Below are 25,884 nucleotides of genomic sequence, written 5' to 3'. Positions count from 1 at the left end.
ATGATTATGTCTTCGTCTGTCCTATATGATCATCACAAACTAATGAAACACCTTTTAGGTCTTATGAATTCAGCTCACACTTTTTCTGGATGCTCGGGCAACTGATAGAGGTAGGATTGGGCCGGGTTTTGTGGGGAATGGTGGAAGGGAAAGAACTCATCTTTCCCATTCTCCAGTCTTTGCTCAAGTCAAACATCTGTGCATGTAAAGATTAGGTTAACTAGGGAATTCCCTGGTGGTCCAGTGGTTAGGACTCTGTGCTTTCACTGCTGAGGATCCCCGCAAGACACGTGGCGTGGCCAAAAAAAAAAAAAAGATGTAGGTTAACTAATCTAGGTTGTTGTATAGAACAGGATTGAATCTAGAAAAATGCTTCAGTTATTACATTAGGACTTAAAAAATAGAGAGAGAGGGCTTCCCTGGTGGTCCAGTGATTAAGACTCCGTGCTTCCACTGCAGGGGCAGCGCAAGTTCAATCCCTGGTCAGGCAAGTTCCGCATGCCATGAGATGTGGCCCCCCCCCAAAAAAATTATATATATATATATATGTAGAGAGAGAGAGAGAGAGAGAGAGAGAGCGATGTGAAATGTGAAAGGCAAAGTTTCCTCCACTTTTTTTTTTTAAACAACTTTATTGGAGTATAATTGCTTTACAATGGTGTGTTAGTTTCTGCTTTTATAACAGAGTGTATCAGCTATACATATATCCCCATACCTCCTCCCATTTTTATTTTGCTTGAGGGTTGAAGTGGATGTTCTCTTTGAGGGTACAATTTGAGAATAGTGGATAGCTTCTTACATTTTACTTTGTATACTAAATATCATAAGTGATTTTAACTTCGTGTGTGTGTGTGCATGTATACTCATGCTGATGGGCTTATTGCCTTTTCTAGGACCTGTGAAAAATGGAACCAAACTCTCTAAGGACAAAGGTCCCAGCTTTCTTATCTGACTTGGGGAAGGCCACATTGAGGGGAATCAGGAAGTGTCCCCGCTGTGGCACATACAATGGGACCCGGGGACTGAGCTGTAAGAACAAGACATGTGGAACCATATTCCGGTATGGCGCACGGAAGCAGCCTAGTGTTGAAGCTGTCAAAATCATAACAGGCTCTGATCTGCAAGTCTACTCGGTGCGGCAAAGAGACCGGGGCCCTGATTACCGATGCTTTGTGGAGCTAGGTGTTTCAGAGACGACCATCCAGACAGTGGATGGGACGCTCATCACTCAGCTGAGCTCTGGACGGTGTTACGTCCCCGCATGCTTGAAAGCTGCCACCCAGGGTGTTGTGGAAAACCAGTGCCAGCACATCAAGCTGGCCGTGAACTGCCAGGCAGAGGCCACCCCTCTGACGCTAAAGAGCTCGGTCCTGAATGCAGTGCAGGCCTCCCCAGAAACCAAGCAAACCATCTGGCAGTTGGCCACGGAACCCACAGGTCCCCTTGTACAGAGGATTACTAAAAACATTTTGGTGGTGAAATGCAAGGCAAGCCAGAAGCATAGTTTGGGGTATTTGCATACATCGTTTGTGCAGAAAATCAGTGCCAAAAGCTTGCCTGAGCGCCGTTTCTTCTGCTCCTGCCAGACTCTGAAATCACAGAAGTCGAATGCCTCCAAGGATGAGGCAGTCCAGAGATGCATTCATTTCTTTGCTTGCATCTGTGCCTTTGCCAGTGATGAGACATTGGCTCAGGAATTCTCAGACTTCCTAAATTTTGATTCCAGCGGTAGGTGGTGTCGTTGACACAGTTACTCTGTTTTTCTAAAATGGCTATGAAAGTGTCCCACTGATGGCATTTGGAGATTGTCCTAGCAACCTTCAGAAGCAGTTGCTAGATAAATCAAATGAAAAGCATTCCTTCTTTTAATCCCAGTGAGCATACTTGCATAAAGTTTGGTTGGTTGGTTAGTTGAAATTAATGATCAAGAGACTACTTGTGCATTTTCTTTGAAACAATGAATCTAGCAAAGTTAGCTTTGCTTTGATTTTTTTACTCCACAGATGCCCTATGTTAGTAAAAACAAAGAAAAAACAAACAAAATCCCTTTTATTTTGTCTTGCTTGCTTGTTTCTTATCTTTGAAGATGGGGAAAACTAGTACCTTGCTCAAAAGATCTTTAAATGTTTCTACATCGTCTTATGTTTTTAACATTTTTATCTTGTAGATGCTTTTCATTTTCATTTCTGAACGATCTTTAGTTGGCAGCGGCTCCCAACTTTTTAGTTTTACATTTCTCTGTAGAGCCTTTTATCGTATTAATGGTCTATGAACAAAAACATGTTTGGGAGAGTTCTTTAAAGGAACTGATTTTAAAGCAGACAGTCACTCTATAATTTGTTTTGGGGATTTGGATTTTTAGAAATTAATTTTCTCTAGATAGGGACCCATACTTACTCTTGGGTAGTATTAATAATTCAGATATTTTCTTATATTTTAGGTCTAAAGGAGGTTATTGTGCCCCAGCTAGGTTGCCACTCAGAACCAACAGTATCAGCTTGTGAGTCTACTGCCTCTAAGCCAAAGAAGAGGAAGAAGGAGGAAGTATCTGGTGAGAAGCTGTTTGGTGTGTTTGTTCGGTGGTGTTACCTTTAGAGGTGGTTTTACTGTGTTTTATGTGTTTCACTGAATCTCAGCAAGTATAAGAAATAATGTTGTTGTTTCCTGAAAAAAGTTTTACTCTCCCTTGATGATTCTTTCTCAAGTGAAGCTAAGAGTCGGTTCTACTGGCCAAGTATAAGATCTGACCAAACTCCACTTTTAGTTTGCTCATCCCTTAATCAATCAGTCTAGTCTTACACCTTACTCTGCCTTAGGACAGTGTTATGAAATTTTCATCAATAGATATATGTTTTTAAATTTGTGACAATGGTTAATTCTATTTTCCACGATAGTTTAGCAATATAGTTTGTTATCTGCATCTTCAGCAGGTGGCTCCATATATGTATCTTTTTTCTTTTTAAATTCAAATATATCCGTGTCAGTTAAAGACTCATATAAATCAGTATGAAAATGCTGACGTGTCCTAGTCGGTAAGTGTTAAAAGACCTAGGCTCTAGGGACTTCCCTGGTGGTCCAGTGGCTAAGGCTCCACGCTCTCAATGCAGGGGCCCTGAGTTCGATCCCTGATCAGGGAACTAGATCCCACATGCCTCAACTAAGAATTAGCATGCCACAGCTAAAGATCCCACACGTGGCAACGAAGATCCCACATGCCACAACTAAGACCCAGCGCAACCAAATAAATAAATCTTTTTAAAAATAATTTTAAAAAAACGACCTAGGCTGTAAACAGAAGGAAAATATTACCAGTCCGCACCTGAGGACCAAACTCCAAATATACTAGCGAAGAGAGAAATGCAGGCATTTTATAAATGCAGAGTTAAAACAAGATACTTCGGGATGCCAAATCAGCAAAGATATTTAAGCGATGAGACCACAGGCAAAGGTAAAATCAGTGTTCTTCAGCATGGCTAGTGTAGTGTAAGTTGCTTTAATCATTTGTAGTATCTGTTAAGAACCTTAAAAAATGTTCCTACCCATAGAGGGAGTATTGCTGCAGGTGGGTCAGATGGTCAGGCACAGGCATTCAGGTGCTGGGAAGCTGGAGAAAGATGGAGAAACGAAGCGACATGGTTATTTCTGTGTTTTTGAGGGGTAATTCTGGCAGCAATAAAGAGCAGAGATCGTGGTTAAATGTTTGATTATGGGTCTTTCCCAGGAAAATTTGAAATTAAAAAAAAATTTTTTTTACCCTCTAACTCAGTAATCCCACTTCTAAATGATCTTTTTTTAAGGAAATAATCCTTTGTACAGGAAAAACATTTTGTCCAGAGATGCCTATTGTGTAGTTATTTATAATATTGAAAAATTAGAAACAACTAAGGGCCAGCCACTGGGGACAGTTAAATGACCCGTGATAAACCACTTGATAGAATACCAGGCAGCCATGAAAAATGACTCTGAAGAGTTTGGAGAAATGTTAGCTCACTCGGGTAGCCAGATAGAGTACATAATGCCCAGTTCAATTTGAATTTCAGGTAAACAGTGAATAATTTTTTGGTATAAGTACTTCCCATGCAATCTTTGCAACATATTTATACTAAAAAATTATTTGTTTGTTTGAAGTTCAAAAAAAATTTTTTTGCTAAATCTGGCAATCCCAGTATATTTAGAGCTACTTAAAGCACAAAACCAGCAAAATAAACTATTTACAAAAAAGAAAATGGACAGTAGTTCACCAGAAAATTAATAGTGATTGTCTGAAAGGTGGGAGCAAAGGGTGAAGTTTTTTCTTCCTTTCACTTCTAGTCCTCCCACCAACTTCCTGTAAAGAGTGTGAGACATTTAAAATGTTATGTATAAAGGCTAATGCTAATTCTTTCTAGAAACTGAAGCTAACTTAGAAATTAGCAAAGGCTTTTTGTATGTTTTAGACTTCAGAAATTAATATTGAATCGATTTATATTCTGCAGACATTTTATTAAACACTATAATGATTTGTGGTTTAGGTGCACAGACGAACAGTTCACTGCTGCCTCAAGATGCAGTGAGCAGTAATCTAAGGAAAAGTGGCCTGAAAAAGCCTGTGGTTGCTTCTTCATTAAAAAGGCAGGGTAAGTTTCTCTTCCCCAGGATAGGCTAAAGAGTTGGAAAATCATCCTGAAGAAGCCCAAAGAGGGGACTTCCCTGGTGGTCCAGTGGTTAAGACTCTGCGCTACCAATGCAAGGGGCATGGGTTGGATCCCTGGTCAGATCCCACAGGCTGAGCAGGGTGGCAAAGAAAAGAAAAAAAAATGATGCCCAAAGCAATATAATCAAAAGAAATGCTGCATATTGTCCCCCTAGATAAATACTAGCAGGCACTGAGGCTAAGATCTGTGCTGTCAGTCCCACTGGTCTCAAATCAGTCTCAAAACCAAATTGTCTTTTTTTTTTTTAAGATTTACTTATTTATTTTATTTATTTTTGGCTGCATCGGGTCTTAGTTGCGGCACCTGGGATCTTCGTTGAGGTGTGCGGATCTTTCGTGGCAGCGCGCGTGCTCTTCGTTGTGGTGTGCAGGCTTCCCTCTAGCTGTGGCGCACAGGCTCCAGGGCGCGTGGGCTCTGTAGTTGAGGCATGTAGGTTCCAGAATGCATGGGCTCTGTAGTTTGCGGCACACGGGCTCCCTAGCTGACGCTCGTGAAGTCAGTAGTTGTGGCACCTGGTCTTAGTTGCCCCGTGGCATGGGGTATCTTAGTTCCCCAACCAGGGACCAAACCTGCGTCCGCTCCATTGTAAGGTGATTTCTTTACCACTGGACCACCAGGGAAGTCCCCCAGTTTTTTTAATTTTTTTATTTATTTTTTTGGCTGTATTAGGTCTTCGTTGCTGCACACAGGCTTTCCCTAGTTGCGGCGAGCGGGGCTACTCTTCATTTTGGTGCACGAGCTTCTCATTGCGGTGGCTTCTCTTGTTGCAGAGCACAGGCTCTAGGCGCACAGGCTTCAGGAGTTGTGGCGCAAGGGCTTAGCTGCTCCGCGGCATGTGGGATCTTCCCGGACCAGGGCTGGAACCTGTGTCCCCTGCATTGGCAGGCGGATTCTTAACCACTGTGCCACAAGGGAAGCCCCCCCCACCCCAAATTGTCTTTAAATAACAAATGCAACAAAAATTACTGACATGTTTTGGCAGCACGTATTTTGTAAAATATTTTCCTTTTGTTGCTGATTACCCATATGCAATTTGGTATAGGGGTTCCAAACTGAAGAAGAAACATATCTTACAATTATACGGATAAATATTTGTTGAGAAAGACAAATATAGTCTGTTCTCCAAAGTTAGTGAACTTTGAAAACACCAAAAAGCAGTAACATTTAAGAGACAGAATGACTTAATTTGAATATAACTTATAAATTTATATATGTCAATTTTCTACTCAGAATAGTTAAGCTTGTATGTTTGGGGGTCGACATTTTCTTAACTTTCATATAATATGGCTGGGTGATTAAAAATTAGACATTATCCCTGCCCTCATACTCTGGTTTTGAAGACAAGACTGATACATAAATAGCAAACAATACAAGACCAAATCTTAATTAATTAATTAATTAAGAACTTACACAGTTCAAGAATAAATGTTTTTGGAAGGTCAGGAAGTAAACAAATCAAAAGTATCTGGTAGGGCTTCCCTGGTGGCGCAGTGGTTGAGAGTCCGCCTGCCGATGCAGAGGACGCGGGTTTGTGCCCCGGTCCGGGAGGATCCCACATGCCGCAGAGCAGCTGGGCCCGTGAGCCATGGCCGCTGAGCCTGCGCGTCCGGAGCCTGTGCTCCGCAGCGGGAGAGGCCACAACAGTGAGAGGCCCGCATACTGCAAAAAAAAAAAAAAAAAGTATCTGGTAGAAGATTTTAAACAAATTTTTATCACTTTGGTGCAAAGAAAAAAGAAAATAGCTTTTAATCCAAATTAGCACTATATGCATTTATTTATGAGAATTGTAACTTAAATGAATAGTAGTTTTGGCATCATTAGCTCTTTATAAAAAGGGATAGGGCTTCCCTGGTGGCACAGTAGTTAAGAATCCGCCTGCCAATGCAGGGGACACGGGTTCGAGCCCTGGTCTGGGAAGATCCCACATGCCGCGGAGCAACTAAGCTTGTGTGCCACAACTACTGAGGCTGCGCTCTAGAGCCTGCGAGCCACAACTACTAAAGTCTGTGCGCCTAGCGCCTGTGCTCCGCAACAAGAGAGGCCCCCGCAATGAGAAGCCCACGCACCACAACAAAGACCCAACACAGCCAAAAATAAAATAAATAAATTTATTTTAAAAATAATAATAATAAAAGGGGATATATACTTCAGTCATATGAAAACATTTCAGGAGAAGAAATAGAATAGAATGGTAGGTCATTGGGTATATAGACATATTCATCAGGAATAGGGCCAATTAATGGCTCTAAAACAGCCATTATACAAGGCCATTCTTCAATTTGCAGTTTGATGTTGAAAGGCTGCAAATTTTTTGTGGTTAATAATCTTAAACCCATTAGTCTCTCAGAGCTTTCTATTCCTTTTTTTTTTTCTAGTTGGATTCTTTAAAAGAATCCTGCAATATTCCATTTCACTTATTGTATCTACTTTCTTTGAATTTCAGCTTGTTCCTCTTTTATGTATACACTCCTTAGCTTTTTCAAACTTCACTTAACTGTTAAGTTCTGTCAGAAAAACGTTAATGAAGAGTTTTGTTTTGTTTTTGCCTAGGCTGTAGTCAGCTGTTAGATGAGGCACAGGTGACCTTATCCTTCCAAGACTGGCTGGCCAGTGTCACAGAACGCATCCATCAAACCATGCACTATCAGTTTGATGGTAAGTATTGGTCATCCAACTGGGCTATTGCTGAAAGTCGGAGAAATTAAAGTAATTGTGTTATAGTTCTACTCTGTTTTGATAGAAAAAGTAATTGGGCTTTAGTCTAGAGTGCACTGGGCCGCAAGAGAGTAGAAATCTAAATGAAATAAAGGAATAATCACATAATCAAAATGCAGGAACAGCAAAATGAATTTAGAGATGGAAGAGAAAAACCACAGCAAATAATAAGTAAAGGTAGAGAGCCTTGGTCTTGGGGTATGCATGGGTGTGTATTTGGTAAGGGAGATACCAAAGCCTTAGAAGATCATTCTAATCCTCAAACTTAAAGCAAGGGAGGAAATAGTTTAGAAAAAATCTAAGCCTGTGAGACTAAGACAGTCATATAAAATTACACAGGCATGCTACGGAAGATTGGAGAACACAAGCTGGCTTTGGGTTGATCGTGATAGCCTCATAGAACCTCAGCAGTTTCAGAGGTGGGCCATCCACCCAAGCCTTGCCCATTGCCTTAAAAGCATCCCTGATGGGTGGTTTTCCAGGCTTTGTGCAGTGATGAGCAGCTCACTGCTTTTGGAGGCAGCTCATGACATTGTTAGACGGTGAGAGCTGTGAGGAAGGTCTTCCTCATACTAAGTGGAAATGTTTGCTGATAATACTTCCTGTTGGTTCTAGTTCTGTGCTCTAGTCACACGGAATAAGTCTGTTCCTGTTTTCAAATAACAGTCCCTGCCCCTGCACACACCCTTTGCTCTGCCTGACAGGTCTTCTGTTTTCCAAGTGATACATCTCGGGTCTTCAAACACTCCTCGTGGCATATCTACAAACCTCACATCATTTTGATGTTCTTTGCTGAATATGTTGAAGTTTATGAATATCATTTTAAAAATAAAGCACCCCAGACTGAATAGTAGCCCAACAGCAGACACTCAGTAGGAGGACATGAGTTTTGAAGGATTAGATCAGTTGTGGCTTCATGGTGAAGAAAGGGACAAGAATGGAGGTGTTGAAATACATGCTTAGTTTTATTTATATTAATTCAAAATAAATAAAACTTCAGAAGTTACTTTTTAGAAAAACAAAATAAGCTAGGGAAGGTTAAAGAGAAAGTCTATGTTTTTCTTTTCTTTTCAAAATTTATTTATATATTGTTTTAAATAATATAATAAATACCTACTAACCCACCTTCCAGAACTTAAAATAGAACATTGACAATAATGTAAGCTATAAACTGTGGTCCTTTTTCATCCCATTCCTTGTAACACCCCCTCTCACCATCTCCATTACCACCACCTTTGTCAAAGTCACCATCAGCTCTCTCCTGGACTGTGATTCTGTGTCTTTTACAAGGGCTTTTCAAGATTAATTTACCTAAACCCTAGCATCCCATCAGCTGAGTTGTGGTAAGTTAGCAGTTTTAGAGTTGTAATGATCTCTGCAGATAACCCATAATCTAATTTCAAGATGAAAGATTTTAAAAACCTTTCTGTAGTGACTTCTCTAAACTGCCCCGATATTAATATTTTAGTGGCTTGGGACTTCCCTGGTAGTCCAGTGGTAAAGAATCTGCCTTCCAATGCAGGGGATGCTGGTTCGATCCCTGGTCGGGAAACTAAGAGCCCACATGCCATGAGGCAACGAAGGCCCGAGCCCCTCAACTAGAGAGCCCACATGCTCTGGATCCCAGGCGCCACAACTACAGATCCCACGCGCTCTGGAACCCATGCGCCACAACTAGAGAGAGAAAACCCGCACGTCACAACTAGAGAGAAGCCTGCACACTGCAATGAAGAGCCCGCGTGCCGCAACTAAGACCCGATGCAGTCAAAATTAAATAAATAAAAATTAAAAAAAAAAATTTTAGTGGCCCAAAAGCAGTGACAGTTTTGTCATTGGCATTCTGCATTCAATTAAGTAGGTAAAATCAATTGATAAAGTGTAAAACCTTAATATGGAATTCTAGAAAGCCTTTCATTTTCATTTTTCTTGGCTTGATCCTTATTTCAGAAAGGCAGGTGAACTGTCTTTAAGAACTACACCTTCTACACGCAGGTGGAAGTTACATGTTAAGCCATGTGGTTCTGGATGTTTTCCCTCTGTTGGAGCTTGCTTCTTGGGCAGAGTTTTTAAGGAAAACTCTGAACTCTTTCACCCTCTCCCCTGAACACTCCTTCTGTTGACCTAGTGTCTTGCAACTTTTTAAAAGAGGTTTGTTACGTATTTTCTAACAGTTTGCCTGTCTTCACATCAGAGAGAGACTGATGCTTATTGGATAAAGTGTCCTAACTTTGCAGTCTCTGGCATTGGCAGTCCTGACCATCTGAGAAAATGAATGCAAACAGCAGGTGCCTGGGATAGTGAGCAGCAGTGAATCAAGTTTACCTTCTCATCTCAGCCTCAATGTTCTCATCTCATTTCATGTCCTCTTTAAAGGGAGAAGTCTGTGCTGTGGCAGTGTTTACAAAATTAGGGATTTGAAAAGTTATCTTTGGTAGATGACAAGAGTCTGCTGTATTTGTTATAATTGCAAGGGATCAAGAGCAGGGCAGGCGACAGTGCTTGACTCATAAAGGTCAATCAAAGCCTTCTTTTTGCCTCTGTATAAAGAAATCTCAGGGCTTCCCTGGTGGCGCAGTGGTTGAGAGTCCGCCTGCTGATGCAGGGGACACGGGTTCGTGCCCCGGTCCAGGAGGATCCCACGTGCCGCGGAGCGGCTGGGCCCGTGAGCCATGGCCGCTGAGCCTGCGCGTCTGGAGCCTGTGCTGCGCAACGGGAGAGGCCACAACAGTGAGAGGCCCGCGTACCGCAAAAAAAAAAAAAAAAAAAGAAATCTCAGTGGCACTTTTAGTTATTACTACCCATCAATTCCATTTCTTCCACCTTCCTCTACACACCAGAAAGCCCACTGAGTTTCTTTAAATGAGCTTCTTCTTATTTCCTATAGGCAAACCAGAGCCACTGGTGTTCCACATTCCTCAGTCCTTTTTTGATGCCCTGCAGCAGAGAATATCCATAGGAAGTGCAAAAAAACGGCTTCCCAACTCTACCACAGGTATGGGATTTTTCCTCAGGAATAGCAATAGATGTCTTGACCTTAGAGAATAATGTTTGGAAAAATTGTGTGGAATTTTCATAATTAGGACTTCTAATTACATGCTCAGAGCATGAAGCCTTAGCCCATCAGCTCTTAGAATAATGATCACACTCTTCAAAGGCCCCATGCTTATGCTAGTAAGAGTTGATGGAAAGATTCCGGAAGCAAAATGTTGGTAAAAGGATCACCGATGAAGCACAATGAAGGTGCCCACCAAGAAGTTGGATATTTTCTAGATATGAACCAATTTCAACAAAAGCATTGCAGTCTCCAATTGTTGTTTGGGCTGGCTTCTTGGAAGCATATTACAGTATGTGTCAAAAACTAAAACTTGTTTTTCATGATTCCCCATTTATGATGAAGGGAGATTTTATTTTTAGAGTGATTCTCAGGCTTGGAACATTTTATAATTACAGTATTCTGATACTTATTTCTTGGTTTTATATAATATCTTTCTACTAGAGATCTCAAGATACTTATTTGGTAGTATAAGGAAATAAGGGAGAGAAAAGGAGAAGGAAAAGATTGCTCAGGGACAAATAGCCCAAGAGTATCTACAGCTAGAAATCAGAGCTATTTCTTCAGTAAATTGTTATTTGATGATGTAATAGGGACTGAAGTGTTTCTGTTTGTTTGTTTTTTGGCTGAGCCATTCAGCATGCGGGATCTTAGTTTTTGACCAGGGATCGAACCTGTGCCCCTGCAGTGGAAGCTCAGAGACCTAACCACGGAACCTCCAGGGAATTCCCAGGACTGATGTTTAATTCTGTCTTTTAATAGTACAAGCTGTGAATCCCTCTGTTTAGGGCCATAAAAATCTCTGTCTTTACACCTTATCTTATCTATCTGCCTTTTGAGACAGAATTTTTTTTTTTAATAAATTTATTTATCTTTTTTTTTTTTTGACTATGTTGGGTCTTCGTTGCTGCACACGGGCTTTCTCTAGTTGCGGCGAGCAGGGGCTGGTGGCTTCTCTTGTTGCCGAGCATGGGCCCTAGGTGCGTGGGCTTCATTAGTTGTGACACATGGGCTCAATAGTTTTGGCTCACAGGGTCTAGAGCACAGGTTCAGTAGTTGTGGTGCACGGGCTTGGTTGCTCCGCAGCATGTGAGATCTTCCCGGACTAGGGTTCGAACCCATGTCCCCTGCGTTGGCAGGTGGATTCTTAACCACTGTGCCACCAGGGAAGTCCCTTGAGACAGTGTTGATGCTTCCAGTTTAAACTTTAGGCCTGGAATTTCCTAGCAGTCCAGTGGTTAGGACTCCACACTTCCACTGAAGGGGCATGGGTTCGATCCCTGGTCGGGGAACTAAGATCCCGCATGCTAAGTAGTGCAGCCAAAACAAAAACAAAAACAAACCATTTTAGGCCTAATACATTAATTTTAACCCATTGCTTAGATCTTTTTGGGTCCTTCAGTGGAACCCCTTTATAATCTGGGAGGCAGGGCAATAGATTGGCAACCACGTGAGCAGGCTTAAACTCTATGTAGTTATTTTAAGGACTATGATTTGACCTCTGATTTATCTAAAGTTGTAAGAGGCTGTTTTATAATAGAGTCCTCTGTGTGTAGACTTGCCAAACAAACAAGTTGCCAAGATGTCAAAAATCAGTAGTATCTCAAAAGAAGCATCAGAGACTTTTTATAGCAGAAATCCTTATCATTTGATTCATCACATTTCTGCCAAAACTCTATTATAGATTTGCTTCTAGAATTCCTTTTTTAGGGAATTCCCTGGCGGTCCAGTGGTTAGGACTCAGCACTTTCACTACCGGGGCTAGATTCGATCCCTGGTGGGGTAACTAAGATCCCTCAAGCTGCGCGGCATGGCCCAAAAATATATATATTGGGTTGACCAAAAAGTTCCTTCGTTTTTAAAATAAAAATAAAAGACACATTTTTCATTTTCACCAAGAACTTTATTGAACAATATATTCACCCTTTTGTTCCACTACCTTCTGCCATTTTTCAGGCAACTTCATAATCCCACATCTTCCCAAAACTTTTTATCTTTTTGAGCAAAGAACTGTTCTAGGTGTCTTTTACAGTCTTCCAGGGAATTGAAATTTTTTCCATTAAGAGAATTCTGTAAAGATCGAAATAAATGGAAATCCGAAGGTGCAATGTCTGGTGAATACGGCAGATGAGTCAGAACTTCCCAGCCAAGTTCTAACAGTTTTTGCCTGGTCATCAAAGAAACATGCGGTCTTGCGTTATCCTGATGGAAGATGAAGTGTTTTCTGTTGACTAATTCCAGACACTTTTCACTGAGTGCTGCTTTCAGTTGGTCTAATTGGGAGCAGTACTTGTTGGAATTAATCGTCTGGTTTTCCAGAAGGAGTTCATAATAGAGGACTCCCTTCCAATTCCATCACATACACAACGTCACCTTCTTTGGATGAAGACCGGCCTTTGGTGTCGTTGGCGGTGGTTCATTTCACTTGCCCCATGATCTCTTCCGTTCCACATTATTGTACACTACCCACTTCTCATCACCCATCACAATTTGTTTTAAAAACAGAACAGTTTCATTACGTTTCAGTAGAGAATTGCATGAGGAAATACAGTCAAGAAGGTTTTTTTCACTTAACTTATGTGGAACCCAAACATCAAAGCGATTAACATAACCAAGCTGTTGCAAATGATTTTCAACGCTTCATTTAGATATTTTGAGTATGTCGACTATCTCCCGCGTGGTATAATGTTGATTGTTCTCAATTAATGTCTCGATTTGATTGCTATCAACTTCAACTGGTCTACCCAACTGTGGAGCATCGTCCAGCAAGAAATCTCCGGCACAGAACTCCACAAATCACTCCTGACACATTCAATCAGTCACAGCACCTTCTCCATACACTGCACAAATCTTTTCTTGTGTTTCAGTTGCATGTTTACCTTTCTTGAAATAATAAAGCATAATATAAGGAAAATGTTGCTTTTTTTCTTCCATCTTCAATATTAAAATAGATACACAGAAATTCACCAATTTTGATAAGTTGTTTTTAAATGCAACTGATATGACAGTTGTCACAATACAATCTAACAAGATTGTTTCAAATGAAGTTAAAGACCACTAAGCAGGGCTTCCCTGGTGGCGCAGTGGTTGAGAGTCCGCCTGCCAATGCAGGGGACGCGGGTTCATGCCCCAGTCCGGGAGGATCCCACGTGCCGCAAAGCGGCTGGGCCCGTGGGCCATGGCTGCTGAGCCTGCGCGTCCGGAGCCTGTGCTCCACAAAGGGAGAGGCTGCAGCAGTGAGAGGCCCGTGTACCGCAAAAAAAAGACCACTAAGCAATACTAGAGCCATCTTATGGAAAAAAACGAACAAACCTTTTGGCCAACCCAAAACTTGTGTGTGTGTGTGTGTGTGTGTGTGTGTGTGTGTGTGTGTGTGTGTATAAAATACCTTTTTTAGAGGACTGAGATTCTATAAGGCAGGAATATCACTTCACTGAACTCTCCAGAAACTGGATAACAAATTCAGTGAAAAAGCGTGTTATTTTTCGATAGTCTAATTTTACCCCCTTTTTACCTTGAAGCTTTTGTTCGCAAAGATGCTTTGCCACTGGGAACCTTTTCCAAGTATACCTGGCATATCACGAATATCCTGCAAGTTAAGCAAATCTTAGATACCCCAGAGGTAAGAGTTTATTTCTACAATAGTGGGAGGGCAGAGAGGGGAAGAGAGGGAAGCAAGTGCGGGAAGTATGTTTGCACCAGCTCCTTGAGTCATGGACACCAAAGAGAATTCCTTTTTTTCATACTAAGAGATTATTCAGAAATATTCATGGCTTTATTGTTCCAACTCTGATTTTAATAGGTATTCCCTGTAGCTTGAGGATGTATCTTAAATTGGAGTATCCTTTTTTCTTTGCCTTTGGGATCAGAAAACAGGGATGCTCTTTCTTGTAAATTAAATAATGATCCCCTACTAGCCATGGTGAGCCCTAGGTTAACTGGCAAGCAGCTAGAAAGTATATATATAATTTGAGATGATATACTGTTTGTGAAGTCCGTGGTTCCAGCACAATTCAGTGTTCCTCTCCAAACTGCAATTTAGCTCTCACTAGAGAAATGATTCTTAAGTAGTTTGTGTCCTTTCTCACAGGGGCAATATTAGACATTTTTTTCAAGCAGATCCTAAAAATGTGAGAATTTTCCCTTCCTATGATAACGGAATAGTGTGGAAAACTCAGCATCATGTGATTTAATGCATTAAGATTAGCTGAATTGCAAGGCACTGTTATGTTCAGAAAAATAAATTGTTTGGTAACTATAGAACTTACATGGGAACTTTAGGAAAGGCCTATGTTCGCACTAAAGACACCTGAGGAACTTCTTTAAATGGAGGATGTCGCAGAAACAGCTTCTAGCCTGAAAAGGGCAGGGTTCAGGGAGGCACTGCAGCAGCCCCAGAGCAAAGTCAAGTCGTGGAGCTTCTGTGTTGCACGTTACTTACCTGTATCACCCCATTCAATCTTACAACCATGCACTGGTATTAACAGTATTTTGCAGATGAGAAACAGGCTATGAGAAGCTCAGCCTGCTGTTTAGTGGCAAAGGCAAAATTCAGTTCAAGCTCTGGCTTAGTCTCAAGGATGGTGGAAGCACACAGGGTGTGAGGTCAGCTACAGGTGCTGTTGGTAGGGTTTTTAGGAGAAGATTGCTGCTAGCAGAGCAGTAGGGGAGGGAATAAAACTGATTTTAGAGCAGGTCTGTGCCAGTAGCAGTCAGGTAGCCATGAAGGTATTAGGCGTTCAGTTCAGTATGGTTTGGTAAGGGTTCAAATGAAAGTTACAGAGAGAAAAGGAAAGGCAGAACTGTTGAAAAAATTTACTTGAAAATACAAGGGGAAATTTTAGTTAATTTGAGTGTACTTAGAAAAGAATGAATAAAATCTGTTGTCATCCAATGTTTGTCTACTTTGAAAGTTTTTCCTTTCTCACCTTTCTTGGTATTGTCTCCATATGCAGATGCCTTTGGAAATCACCCGGAGTTTTATCCAGAACCGGGATGGGACTTATGAGCTGTTTAAATGCCCTAAAGTAGAAGTAGAGAGCATAGCAGAAACCTATGGTCGTATAGAAAAGCAACCAGTGCTGCGACCCTTGGAACTAAAAACTTTTCTAAAAGTTGGTAAGTAAATTGGTGGTTTCAATAGCACACCTTCCTTTGAGGGTCACCTGTGTGTATTACGCTGTCCTCAACTTTGGGGCTTGACCTTGAACAAAGAAGACACATTCACACATTTTGTAAAGGCAGTCATGTTTCATCTGAGCCAGTACTTTAAAAATAAAATTAGAGGGCTTCCCTGGTGGCACAGTGGTTAAGAATCTGCCTGCCAATGCAAGGGACATGGGTTCAAGCCCTGGCCTGGAAGATGCCACATGCCACAGAGCAGCTAAGCCCATGCACCACAACTACTGAGCCTGAGCTCTAGAACCCGCAAACCACAACTATTGAGGCCATGTGCCACAACTACTGAAGCCTGCACACCTAGAGCCCGTGCTCCGCAACAAGAGAAGCCACCGCTATGAGAAGCCCACGCACCGCAACGAAGAGTAGCCCCAGCTCGCCGCAACTAGAGGAAGCCCACGCGCAGCAATGAAGAGTAGCCCCCGCTCGCCGCAACTAGAGAAAGCCCGTGCACAGCAACGAAGACCCAACACAGCCAAAAATAAATAAATTTATTTTTAAAAAAATAAAATTAGAGAAGTAATACCTGTTCATTATACAGAAATCATAGATTTCATTATAGAGCATAAAGGAGAAGAAAAATAAAAACCACCTGTAATCCCACCCACTATAGATGACATCATCATTAAGATTTTGGTGTATACCCTTTCAGACTTTTTTTTCTGTGCATGAAAAGGGTTTCTAGGGGCTGTCCTGGTGGCACAGTGATTAAGAATCTGCCTGCCAATGCAAGGGACACGGGATTGAGCCCTGGCCCGGGAAGATCCCACATGCCGCAGAGCAACTGAGCCCCTGCACCACAACTACTGAGCCTGCACTCTAGAGCCCGCAAGCCACAACTGCTGAGCCCGCGTGCCACAACTGCTGAAGCCTGCGTGCCTAGAGCCCGTGCTCTGCAACAAGAGAAGCTACTGCAATGAGAAGCCTGCGCACCGCAACGAAGAGTAGCCCCCACTCACCGCAACTAGAGAAAGCCTGCGCACAGCAACAAAGACCCAACGCAGCCAAAACTAAAAACAAACAAATAAATACATTTAAAAAAGAAAAGAAAAGAAAAAGAGTTTCTAAAACATGGGATCATATCTTAGCAGCTTTTTTCACTTAAAAATATATCATGAACAGCTTTCCATGTCTGTCTTCAACATTATTTTTTAAACTTATTTATTATTATAAAACATGTAATATAAAACTTAACATTTTAACCATTTTTAAGCATAAGGTTTTCTGGCATTAAGTACTTTTGCATTGTTGTGCAACCATCACCACCATCCATCTCCAGAACTTTTTCATCTTTCTCAACTGAAACTACCCATCAAATACTAACTCTGCATTCCTGCCTCCCCCCAGACCTGGTTGCCATTCTACTTTCTGTCTGTATGAATTTGACGACTCAAATTAGAATCATACAATCTTTGTCCTTTTGTGACTGGCTTATTTCACTTAGCATAATCTCTTCAAGGTTCATCCACGTTGTAGCATGTGACAAATTTTCTTTCCTTTCTAAGGCTGAACAATATTTCATTATATGTATCTACTACATTTTGTGTATCCATTCATCTGTTTGGATACTTGGATTGCTTCAACCTTTTGGCTATTGTGAATACAACATTTTTAAACAGCTTCATAAAATTCATTCATTAAGTTATCTCACTCTAGTCAATCCTGAATTTAAGTTGTTTCAAACTTTCTGCTATTATGAACAATGCTTCCTTTTATAATTAACTTCCTTTTAGACAAACCTTTATAGCCTTAATTATTTCCTAATTTATTTAGGATATTCTTTGGGGTAAATTCTTAAAAGTTAAACTGGAGGGTCAAAGATTATGTACATTTTTAGGACTTTTGATTGTTTTTGTCACACTGCCCTCCAGAAAGATTGTAATATTTCTGCAGTTTACTCCTGCTAGCCATGCATGAAAGAGTTTCTCTTTTTTATTTTTTTATTTTCTACTTTTGTCTGTGTTGGGTCTTCATTGCTGCCCATGTGCTTTCTCTAGTTGTGGCAAGCAGGGGGCTATTCTTCATTGCAGGGGGCTACCCTTCATTGCGGTGCATGGGCTTATCATTGCGGTGACTTCTCTTGTTGTGGAGCATGGGCTCTAGGTGCGCGGGCTTCAGTAGTTGTGGCATGTGGGCTCAGTAGTTGTGGTGCACGGGCTTGGTTGCTCCGTGGCATGTGGGATCTTCCCGGACCAGGGATCGAACCCATGTCCCTTGCATCGGCAGGCGGATTCTTAACCACTGCATCACCAGGGAAGTCCCCAAGAGTTTCTTTTTTTAATCTTTATTGATTTGATAGCCAAAAAATGTTCTATCATTCTTTTAATTTGCATTACCCTCAAATGTTAATGAGAGTAAATTTTCATATTAGTCATTTGTATTTGATGAATTGCTTTTGTCTATTTTTAACTTGGGTATAATAATTTAATAATGACAACTATAACAAGTAGCACTTAATGAGCACCTACTCTGTGCCAGCTGTTATTTTTAGTTCTTTACCTGTCTTTCCACTGACTAGGCTATAAGCACTGTCAGGGCAGTGAACTGTGTCACCAAGAAATTTAGAATTTAAAATTATTTTGTCAAATTCTTGTGAAATATATTTTTGGCTGCTCTTGGGAATAAGATATTTATCATGTGTTTAACTTGTTACTGCCAATGTATGGAAAGCTCTTGATTTTGATATAATTACTATCAAATTGCCCTCCTTAATGAGTTCCTAGTAGCGATGATAGTTGTTTACCTGTTGTTTCTGGGAAATCAATTATATCACTTGAAAAATAATGATAATTTTGTTTCCTATCAAATGTTTATATCTCATTGTTTTTTTCTTGTTAAATTAGCTACAACTTCAAGAGCAACAATGAATAATAGTAAAGCTAGCAGCTGAGATTTTCATTTTACTATAGTAAAACTATCATTTTTACTATAGTAAAAACTCCTCCAGCATAGCATTTTCCAACTCTGTCTTGAAGAAGAGATAGTGATAAGTATGCTGTGAAAAAAGTGTTCCATGATCTGATAAGTTTGAGAAATGCTACATACTGTATTTCTTTGCTTCTAAGACCCTTGATTCTAAGACTCCCTGAACGCTTGTTCAGTCAATTTTGTAATAACTTTTTTGCTGGGAAAAGAAACTTTGCCACATGAGAACTTCCCTGGTTGTATGATATACTCAGATCGCAGATAATGTTACAACTGGAGTAGGGAGGCAGTAGGGAGTAGTGTCTTAGAATATAATGTATCCCTCTTAGTAACTCATCCTATAAATTTGCATATTAAAAAGATCCTGAAATTAAAATACCTGTTGAACTTTATTTAACTTAAGTTTTCCCCGGTTTATTTGACCGGTCAACACTTTTCAGGGGAATACCATTAGCATTTCATAGAATTTTTCTGGGAAAAGCTGCTCTGTGTTTCACTATTAAATAATGAACTATTGGTTATTGATTTCAGATAAAATTTTTTATTATAACAGCATATCATATTCTTGGTTTATTAAGTATTTTTATTAGGAAATAGAATTGATTTTTTTTAATGTAGTTGTTTTTTAAATTATTTTTATTTATTTATGTATTATTTTTTGGCCTCACCACATGGCTTGCGGGAGTTCCCCAACCAGAGATTAAACCTGGGCCACAGCAGTGAAAGCACCGAATCCTAACCACTAGACCACCAGGGAACTCCCTAGAATTTAATTTTTTGAAATACCTTTTTTTTTTTTAAATTTTTGGCCACACCCCACAGCACGTGGGAACTTAGTTCCCCGACCAGGGATCAAACCTGTATCCCTGCATTGGAAGGGGGAGTCTTAACCACTGGACCACCAGGGAAGTCCCTTGAAATACCTTTTTACCGTCTTTTGAGAAACCTCAAAAGATGAACTGTTTTGACCCAAGTGCAATGAAATTTATTTATTTTATTTAAGTATAATTGATTTACAATGTGAGTTTTATGAATAAATGTCTAATATTGAAGTAATCTTGCCTTTCTGGAATAAATCCTGTGTGGTCTTTTTTATTTTGATATGTATTATGTAGAGTCTATTTGCTAATACTTTATTTAGGATTTTTTATTATTGATTCATAAGTATTAACTGCCTACAGTTTCTTTTTTGGAGGCTATCTTTTTTGGGGTTTTGTAATAGTTATATAGAAAATGATTTTAGAAAGCTTTGGACCAAATTAAATATCTTGGGGGGAAGGGTAAATTGGGATTTGGGGATTGACATATACACACTACTATATATAAAATAGATAACGAATAAGAACCTACTGTATAGCACGGGGAACTCTACTCAATTCTCTGTAATGACCTATATGGGAAAAGAACCTAAAAAAGAGTGGATATGTGTATATGTATAACTGATTCACTTTGCCGTACAGCAGAAACTAACACAACATTGTAAATCAACTATACTCCAATAAAAATTAATTTAAAAAAATAGCTTAGGAAATATCTGTTCCTTGAATGTTTGAAAGAATTTATTCTCTTGGACCTAAACTTTACTTGCAGGCAGTTCTCTAAAAACTTGTTTAATTTCTTCTGATTTATATTTGTACTCACGGTCTCCACCTCTTCTTTAGTCAATTTTAATTGTTTTTTTCCCCCAAAATTCTCCTGTTTTCATCCAAAATTTAAATTGTGTACATTTTTATAATTTTTGGTATAGAGGATAATCACATAACTTTTAAAACCTAGGTCTATAGTTACATACTCCAAGAATTTTTTGTCTTTTTCAAGGAACTGGCTCTTGTATTTATCTGAATGTCTGTTTTGAACTATTTTATGCTTTTGTCTGTAAAAATTTCTCCTAACTCTTTAAAATTTTTTTCTAACACTTTCTTGGAATTTTTAAATTTTTATACCTTCTGAAATTATCAGTTAATTTTTAAAATTCATATTTGATAATAACATTTAAGGTTCTTCTTATTATTAATATCTAAATAGTCTCTAATCATAGTTTAGTTTCTCTGTGTCCTCAACACTTTGTATTTAAAATTTCCAGTTGGTTGAGTTGGTTTGATTTTTATATTCTTAGCTATCAATTACTACTTTTATTATTTTGAGGTCAGAAGATGTGCCTTTTCAATTTCTATTTATTTTAGGGATTTAAAAATATTTTCTCACTAACCTAATGTATGATATTAATTTGTGCTAGCAAAGATGTTATTATTTCTCCAATGTAAAGTCTTGTATAGCTTTAAGACTTATACAACTTAGCAGAGTTGTGAGACAATTTCCTACTACAGTTATGTTTCTCTAAATGTCTTCTGATATTGCAAAAAGCCTTTGAGTATTGTAATGCAATGTTTCTGGTACATCAGAGTTATTGACGGATGTCAATGTAAATATATTGTCTAGTCCATTTGGGCTGCTATAACAGAATACCATAAACTGGGTGGCTTACAAACAACAGAAATTTATTTCTCACAGTTCTGCGGGGTGGGAAATCCAAGATCAAGGCACCAACAGATTCGATGTCTGGTGAGGGCCTGCTTCCCAGCTCAAAGACGGCCATCAGCAGTCTTCACTTTGTGTCCTCACATTACAGAAAGGGCAAGGATGTCTCTGGGGTCTAAAAGAAGGGCACTCATCTCATTCATCTGCCCTCATGACCTAATCACCTCTCAAAGCCCCCACCTCCAAGTACTATCACATCAGGGATTAGGTTTTCAATTTATGAATCTTGGGAGGATACAAAATTTGGGAGAAATTTTGGGAGAATGTAGATTCAGTATATAGCAATACTTTATCAATGTAAAACTAACTAACATTTGCCCTAAATTCATCTTTGTTCAATATTACAACAGTGACACCAGCTTTCTTTTGTTTTACATTTTTCTGATGTTTGCCATCCTTTTAAATTTTTTGTGACACTTTGTTCTTATTGAATCTCTTATCAATATTATATTGTTGGTTTTGATTTTTCTCCAATTTCAATAGTTTATCCCCTTTATTATAATTGATAGAGTTGGTCTTCTGTCTCCTTGTTTTGTTCTTCTGTTTTTTGCTAAATGGACTATGTTTTCTATGCTTAATTGTCTCCATAGTTTTGAAGGTGATACCATATGCTTATTTTTAATTCTGCTAGTATTTTACATTTTTTCAAAAGCATTCTTTAACCTGAGTTTTTCACATTTAAATCTTTGATCTTCTGGACTTTATCTTGATGTAAGTTATGAGGTAAGATTCTGCCTTTTATTTTCTTCCAGATAATTATGTAGTTGATGCACACCATTTGTTATAAGAAACACTCGTGGGATTCCCTGGTGGCGCAGTGGTTGAGGGTCCGCCTGCCGATGCAGGGGACGCGGGTTCATGCCCCGGTCCGGGAGGATCCCACATGCCGCGGAGCGGCTGGGCCCGTTGAGCCATGGCTGCTGAGCTTGCGCGTCCGGAGCCTGTGCTCCGCGGCGAGAGAGGCCACGGCAGTGAGAGTCCCGCGTACCGCAAAAAAAAAAAAAAAAGAAACACTTATATTTCTTGTACTAATTGAAAATGCCATTTTTACCTTATTTTAAATTCCTGTTCTTTTTGTATCCATTTTGGATCTTTCTGTTTTGTTTTGTTAATCTGTGTAGACATATGCCAGTACCATACTTTTTTTTTTTTTTTTTTTAGCGGTACGCGGGCCTCTCACTGTTGTGGCCTCTCCCGCTGCGGAGCACAGGCTCCAGACGGGCAGACTCAGCGGCCATGGCTCACGGGCCTAGCCGCTCCGCAGCATGTGGGATCTTCCCGAATCGGGGCACGAACCCGTGTCCCCTGCATCGGCAGGCGGACTCGCAACCACTGCGCCACCAGGAAAGCCCCACACTCTTTTGTTACTATGGATTTGTAATATGTTTTAGAACCATGTAGATTTTAAGTCTGTTTCTTTCTAGTTTCCTTGAAACCTTGACCTTTTCTTTTTTTTTTTTTTTTAACATCTTTATTGAGGTATAATTGCTTTACAATGGTGTGTTAGTTTTTTGACCTTTTCTTGATAGTCTCCCTTTTTAACCTCATCCAGCTGTCTTTTCCTCTTAGTCTGGCTGGGCTCTCCTTGTGATTCTTTTGGCCCTATTTTCATAAAAGCTGGGTCTTATTTTATTTGAGGATGCCAGACAGTTCCCTGAAACTTTGTTTTGGATAGGTACAGCAGAAGTCACTTTTCCCTTCCCTTGAGTCTTCTTGTTGGCCCCCCGCGCCTTTTTTTTCCTCATATAGTTTTTTTTTTTTTTAACTTCTTTTTCATTTCCTTTTAAAATTTGTGAACAGGGTAAGATCTGTCCAGACTCAATTTTTTTTAAAATTTTATTTATTTATTTTTGGCTGCATTGGGTCTTTGTTGCTGCGCGCGGGCTTTCTGTAGTTGCGGCGAGCGGGGGCTACTCTTCGTTGCAGTGCGCGGGCTTCTCGTTGTGGTGGCTTCTCTTGTGGCGGAACACGGGCTCTAGGCACACGGGCTTCAGTAGTTGTGGCACGTGGGCTTAAGTAGTTGTGGCACACGGGCTTAGTTGCTCCACGGCATGTGGGACCTTCCCGGACCAGGGCTCAAACCCATGTCCCCTGCATTGGCAGGCAGATTCTTAACCATTGTGCCACCAGGGAAGTCCTGTCCAGACTCAAATTTATTTTGGAATTGTACTAATCAGTCTTTTTTCTTTTCTTTTCTTTTTTTTCTTCAGGTAACACTTCCCCAGATCAAAAGGAGCCAACACCTTTCATCATTGAGTGGATTCCAGATATTCTTCCCCAATCCAAGATTGGCGAGCTGCGGATCAAGTTTGAGTATGGTCACCACCGCAATGGGCATGTGGCGGAGTACCAAGAACAGCGGCCCCCCCTGGACCAGCCCTTGGAACTGGCCCCTCTGACCACCATCACTTTCCCTTGAGGCAAAACAAAAGAGTCTTTCGCTGCTAAATTTGCACATCCCCACCCTTTGACAACTTTAAATACTAGTTAGGCACTTAGATGGCTCTGTTCCTTAGTGAACTACTCTTAGCTAAGATGCAGTTTCTCAACACATTCAAGTGGATTCTGTTGAAGAAAAACTCTTCTTGTACATATAGCCCTTTTGGTGCTGCTGTGTAGAGTCTTCATTATAAATTGGGTGGTATTCCTGGCTAGTTTTTGAAGGAACAAAAAGAAAACCAGCCCACATACCTTCTCGAAGGACTCACCTTTAGAGTTTGTTTCAACCTTTTCCTAATTCTCTAAGAAGTTAGCAGCACTTGCCTTACACCAACAGTGTTGGAAAGTTAATAATACCCTGGTTAGGGCAGAATGTTGATGATCATCCTGGCAGAATTCCAGTCATGCCCTTTTATTCTCTTCTCAAAGCACAGTGTCACTAGTTTTTCCAAATTATATCTCATGTTGGCCTAATTATAAAATTATAAACCTTTCGGGAGATTCAGGTGATAGTAAAACAGGAAAAAGAGATCCAGGTGTCAAGGCAGTATTTGACATTTCAAACTAATGCTTGTAATTGCTTGTTTTCTTGATATTTCTTTCCTTCTTTACTCTCCAAAAAGTTTAACAGGTGGTAAAATTCAATTCCTATTTTTTAATTCATTGATCACAGAATGGAGATAAACTGAAAGACACAGAATGAAAGCCTGCCTTTAAGGAGAAAAGAAGGGAATGAACATTTCCTGTTTGCCTACTACATCCCAGGCATTTTCATTTAGATTCTCATTTGATCATTTTTCTCATTTAGTCCTCATCATTCTTTGAGTTTAGCCATCACCCCTTCTTTTATAAATTTAAACAGTCTCTTTGAGATTAAGTATCTTGCTGGAAACAGCATTAAAAATGTTTCATTTTATTCCAAAGTGCATGTTCTTTCCACTGTGTCATGTTGCCTTATAATATAAATTCCTTATAATTCACTGTCCTTGGGAAGACAAGAAAAGTCCTTAGGTAGGCTTTTTGTTTTGATTGCACATAACAAAAACCCAACTCTAACCAGCTCAGGCAAAATGCGAACGAATGACTGGTTCATGGACATTAAAATAGGGCTGGACAACCATCCTGGGGTGGAGCTGGGGTGTGGCTAGGCCTCAGAACCCCTGCAGCCAGGGTCCATCTGACCCATCTCCACCTCTCCTGAGGCTTCACTCTCAGCACAGAGCATCTCCTTCTGGTAGGAATTCTGGCTCCTAATGCACCTGAAAGTATGGCTTTCACTTCCACACTAGAGCAGGACTGACTGCTCTACTCTCCCTGATCCAAAGTCCAAAATCCCCAAAAGAAAGGCTCTGCTGGGCCTAACTGGGGTGGGGGTGGGGGAGTCTGTGATCATTTTTGGTGAAAGGGGAGCTGTGCCCCTACAAGAGGGGGATGGGTAGGCAAATTAAGGGTTGTCTATCTACGATTGAGGAGCTAGCTTGTGTGGAGAGCTCCCAAGTGCTTCTGACAATGGGGAAAATCCTTGAGGAGAGTCCAGAGGTCCATGGAGAATTAGACCTGTGCTGGGCTTTAAAGGAGAGCAAGGTGGGGATTCTCTGGCAGTCCAGTGGTTAGGACTCCACGCTTCCATTGCAGGGGGCATGGGTTTGATCCCTGGTCGGGGAACTAAGATCCCACAAACCGTGCCACACGGACAAAATAAAATAAAATAAAGGAGAGGAAGGGCTTGGATAGGTATAGAGAAGAGGAGAAATTAAAACTAGGTGCGGCAGAGTGCTTTAAAAGCAAAAACACCCGAGGAAACACAGTGGTTGGCCTATTCTGAGAAGTCTTTCAACCTCAGTACTTTGAGGACATCAGTTACAGCTTTTTGATCAAGCCAAACCTGTGAGTGACAGGCAAATCCTGGCCGGGTCTAGCAGTACTTGACTCCAACCACAGGGGCCAGAAGAACCACAGGAGCCATAAGACACATGCCTGGGGCAAATAATTCACCAAAAGAGGCCCCCGCTCGAGCGCCAAGATCTTCCACCCAGGACCACCCCAGCCCACCAACACAGTTCATCAAAATCTGAAACGGGGTTCAGAGTTACATTGACCTTTTCTACATTGATACCCTCTCTACCAGGTCAAGCATGGTCCTAGGAGTACCAGTAGGGTCGCTACACCCACTCCCAGCATCCAGACACCTTTGGGACACCATCAGTATTGACCTCATTTCAGACTTGCCCCATGCCAGAAGAGTAGAGTGGTCCTAGCTACTCCCAACAGTCCAGTGTTCTTCAAACCCTGCACCCACCCATACCTACTCCCATCTGTACCATCCACTGCACACCTCCATTA

The 25,884-nt window shown here is 40.6% G+C and overlaps 1 protein-coding gene across 3 annotated transcripts; it reads left to right on the top strand.

Moving 5' to 3' along the window:
• On the top strand, positions 1 to 23,665 carry LOC309969923 (uncharacterized protein C2orf42 homolog). Of its 3 annotated transcripts, XM_082851996.1 has the most exons (9): positions 1 to 110; positions 894 to 1,728; positions 2,441 to 2,551; positions 4,512 to 4,616; positions 7,245 to 7,349; positions 10,294 to 10,401; positions 13,983 to 14,083; positions 15,417 to 15,579; positions 23,313 to 23,665. In XM_082851996.1, the coding sequence occupies exons 2-9, from the start codon at positions 906 to 908 to the stop codon at positions 23,519 to 23,521; spliced, it is 1,725 nt and encodes a 574-aa protein (XP_082708122.1). In that variant the 5' UTR covers positions 1 to 110; positions 894 to 905; the 3' UTR covers positions 23,522 to 23,665. The 3 variants fall into 3 exon arrangements, with proteins under 3 accessions (XP_082708122.1, XP_082708120.1, XP_082708121.1); XM_082851994.1 differs by lacking the exon at positions 4,512 to 4,616; XM_082851995.1 differs by lacking the exons at positions 4,512 to 4,616; positions 10,294 to 10,401.
• The last annotated feature ends 2,219 nt before the right edge of the window (positions 23,666 to 25,884 follow it).

This window comes from Leucopleurus acutus (assembly GCF_964270905.1).
Source record: "Leucopleurus acutus genome assembly, chromosome: 12".
Lineage (NCBI taxonomy): Eukaryota > Metazoa > Chordata > Mammalia > Artiodactyla > Delphinidae > Leucopleurus > Leucopleurus acutus.
Note: the sequence above shows the minus strand (reverse complement) of the source record. Positions and strands in the feature narration are given on the sequence as shown.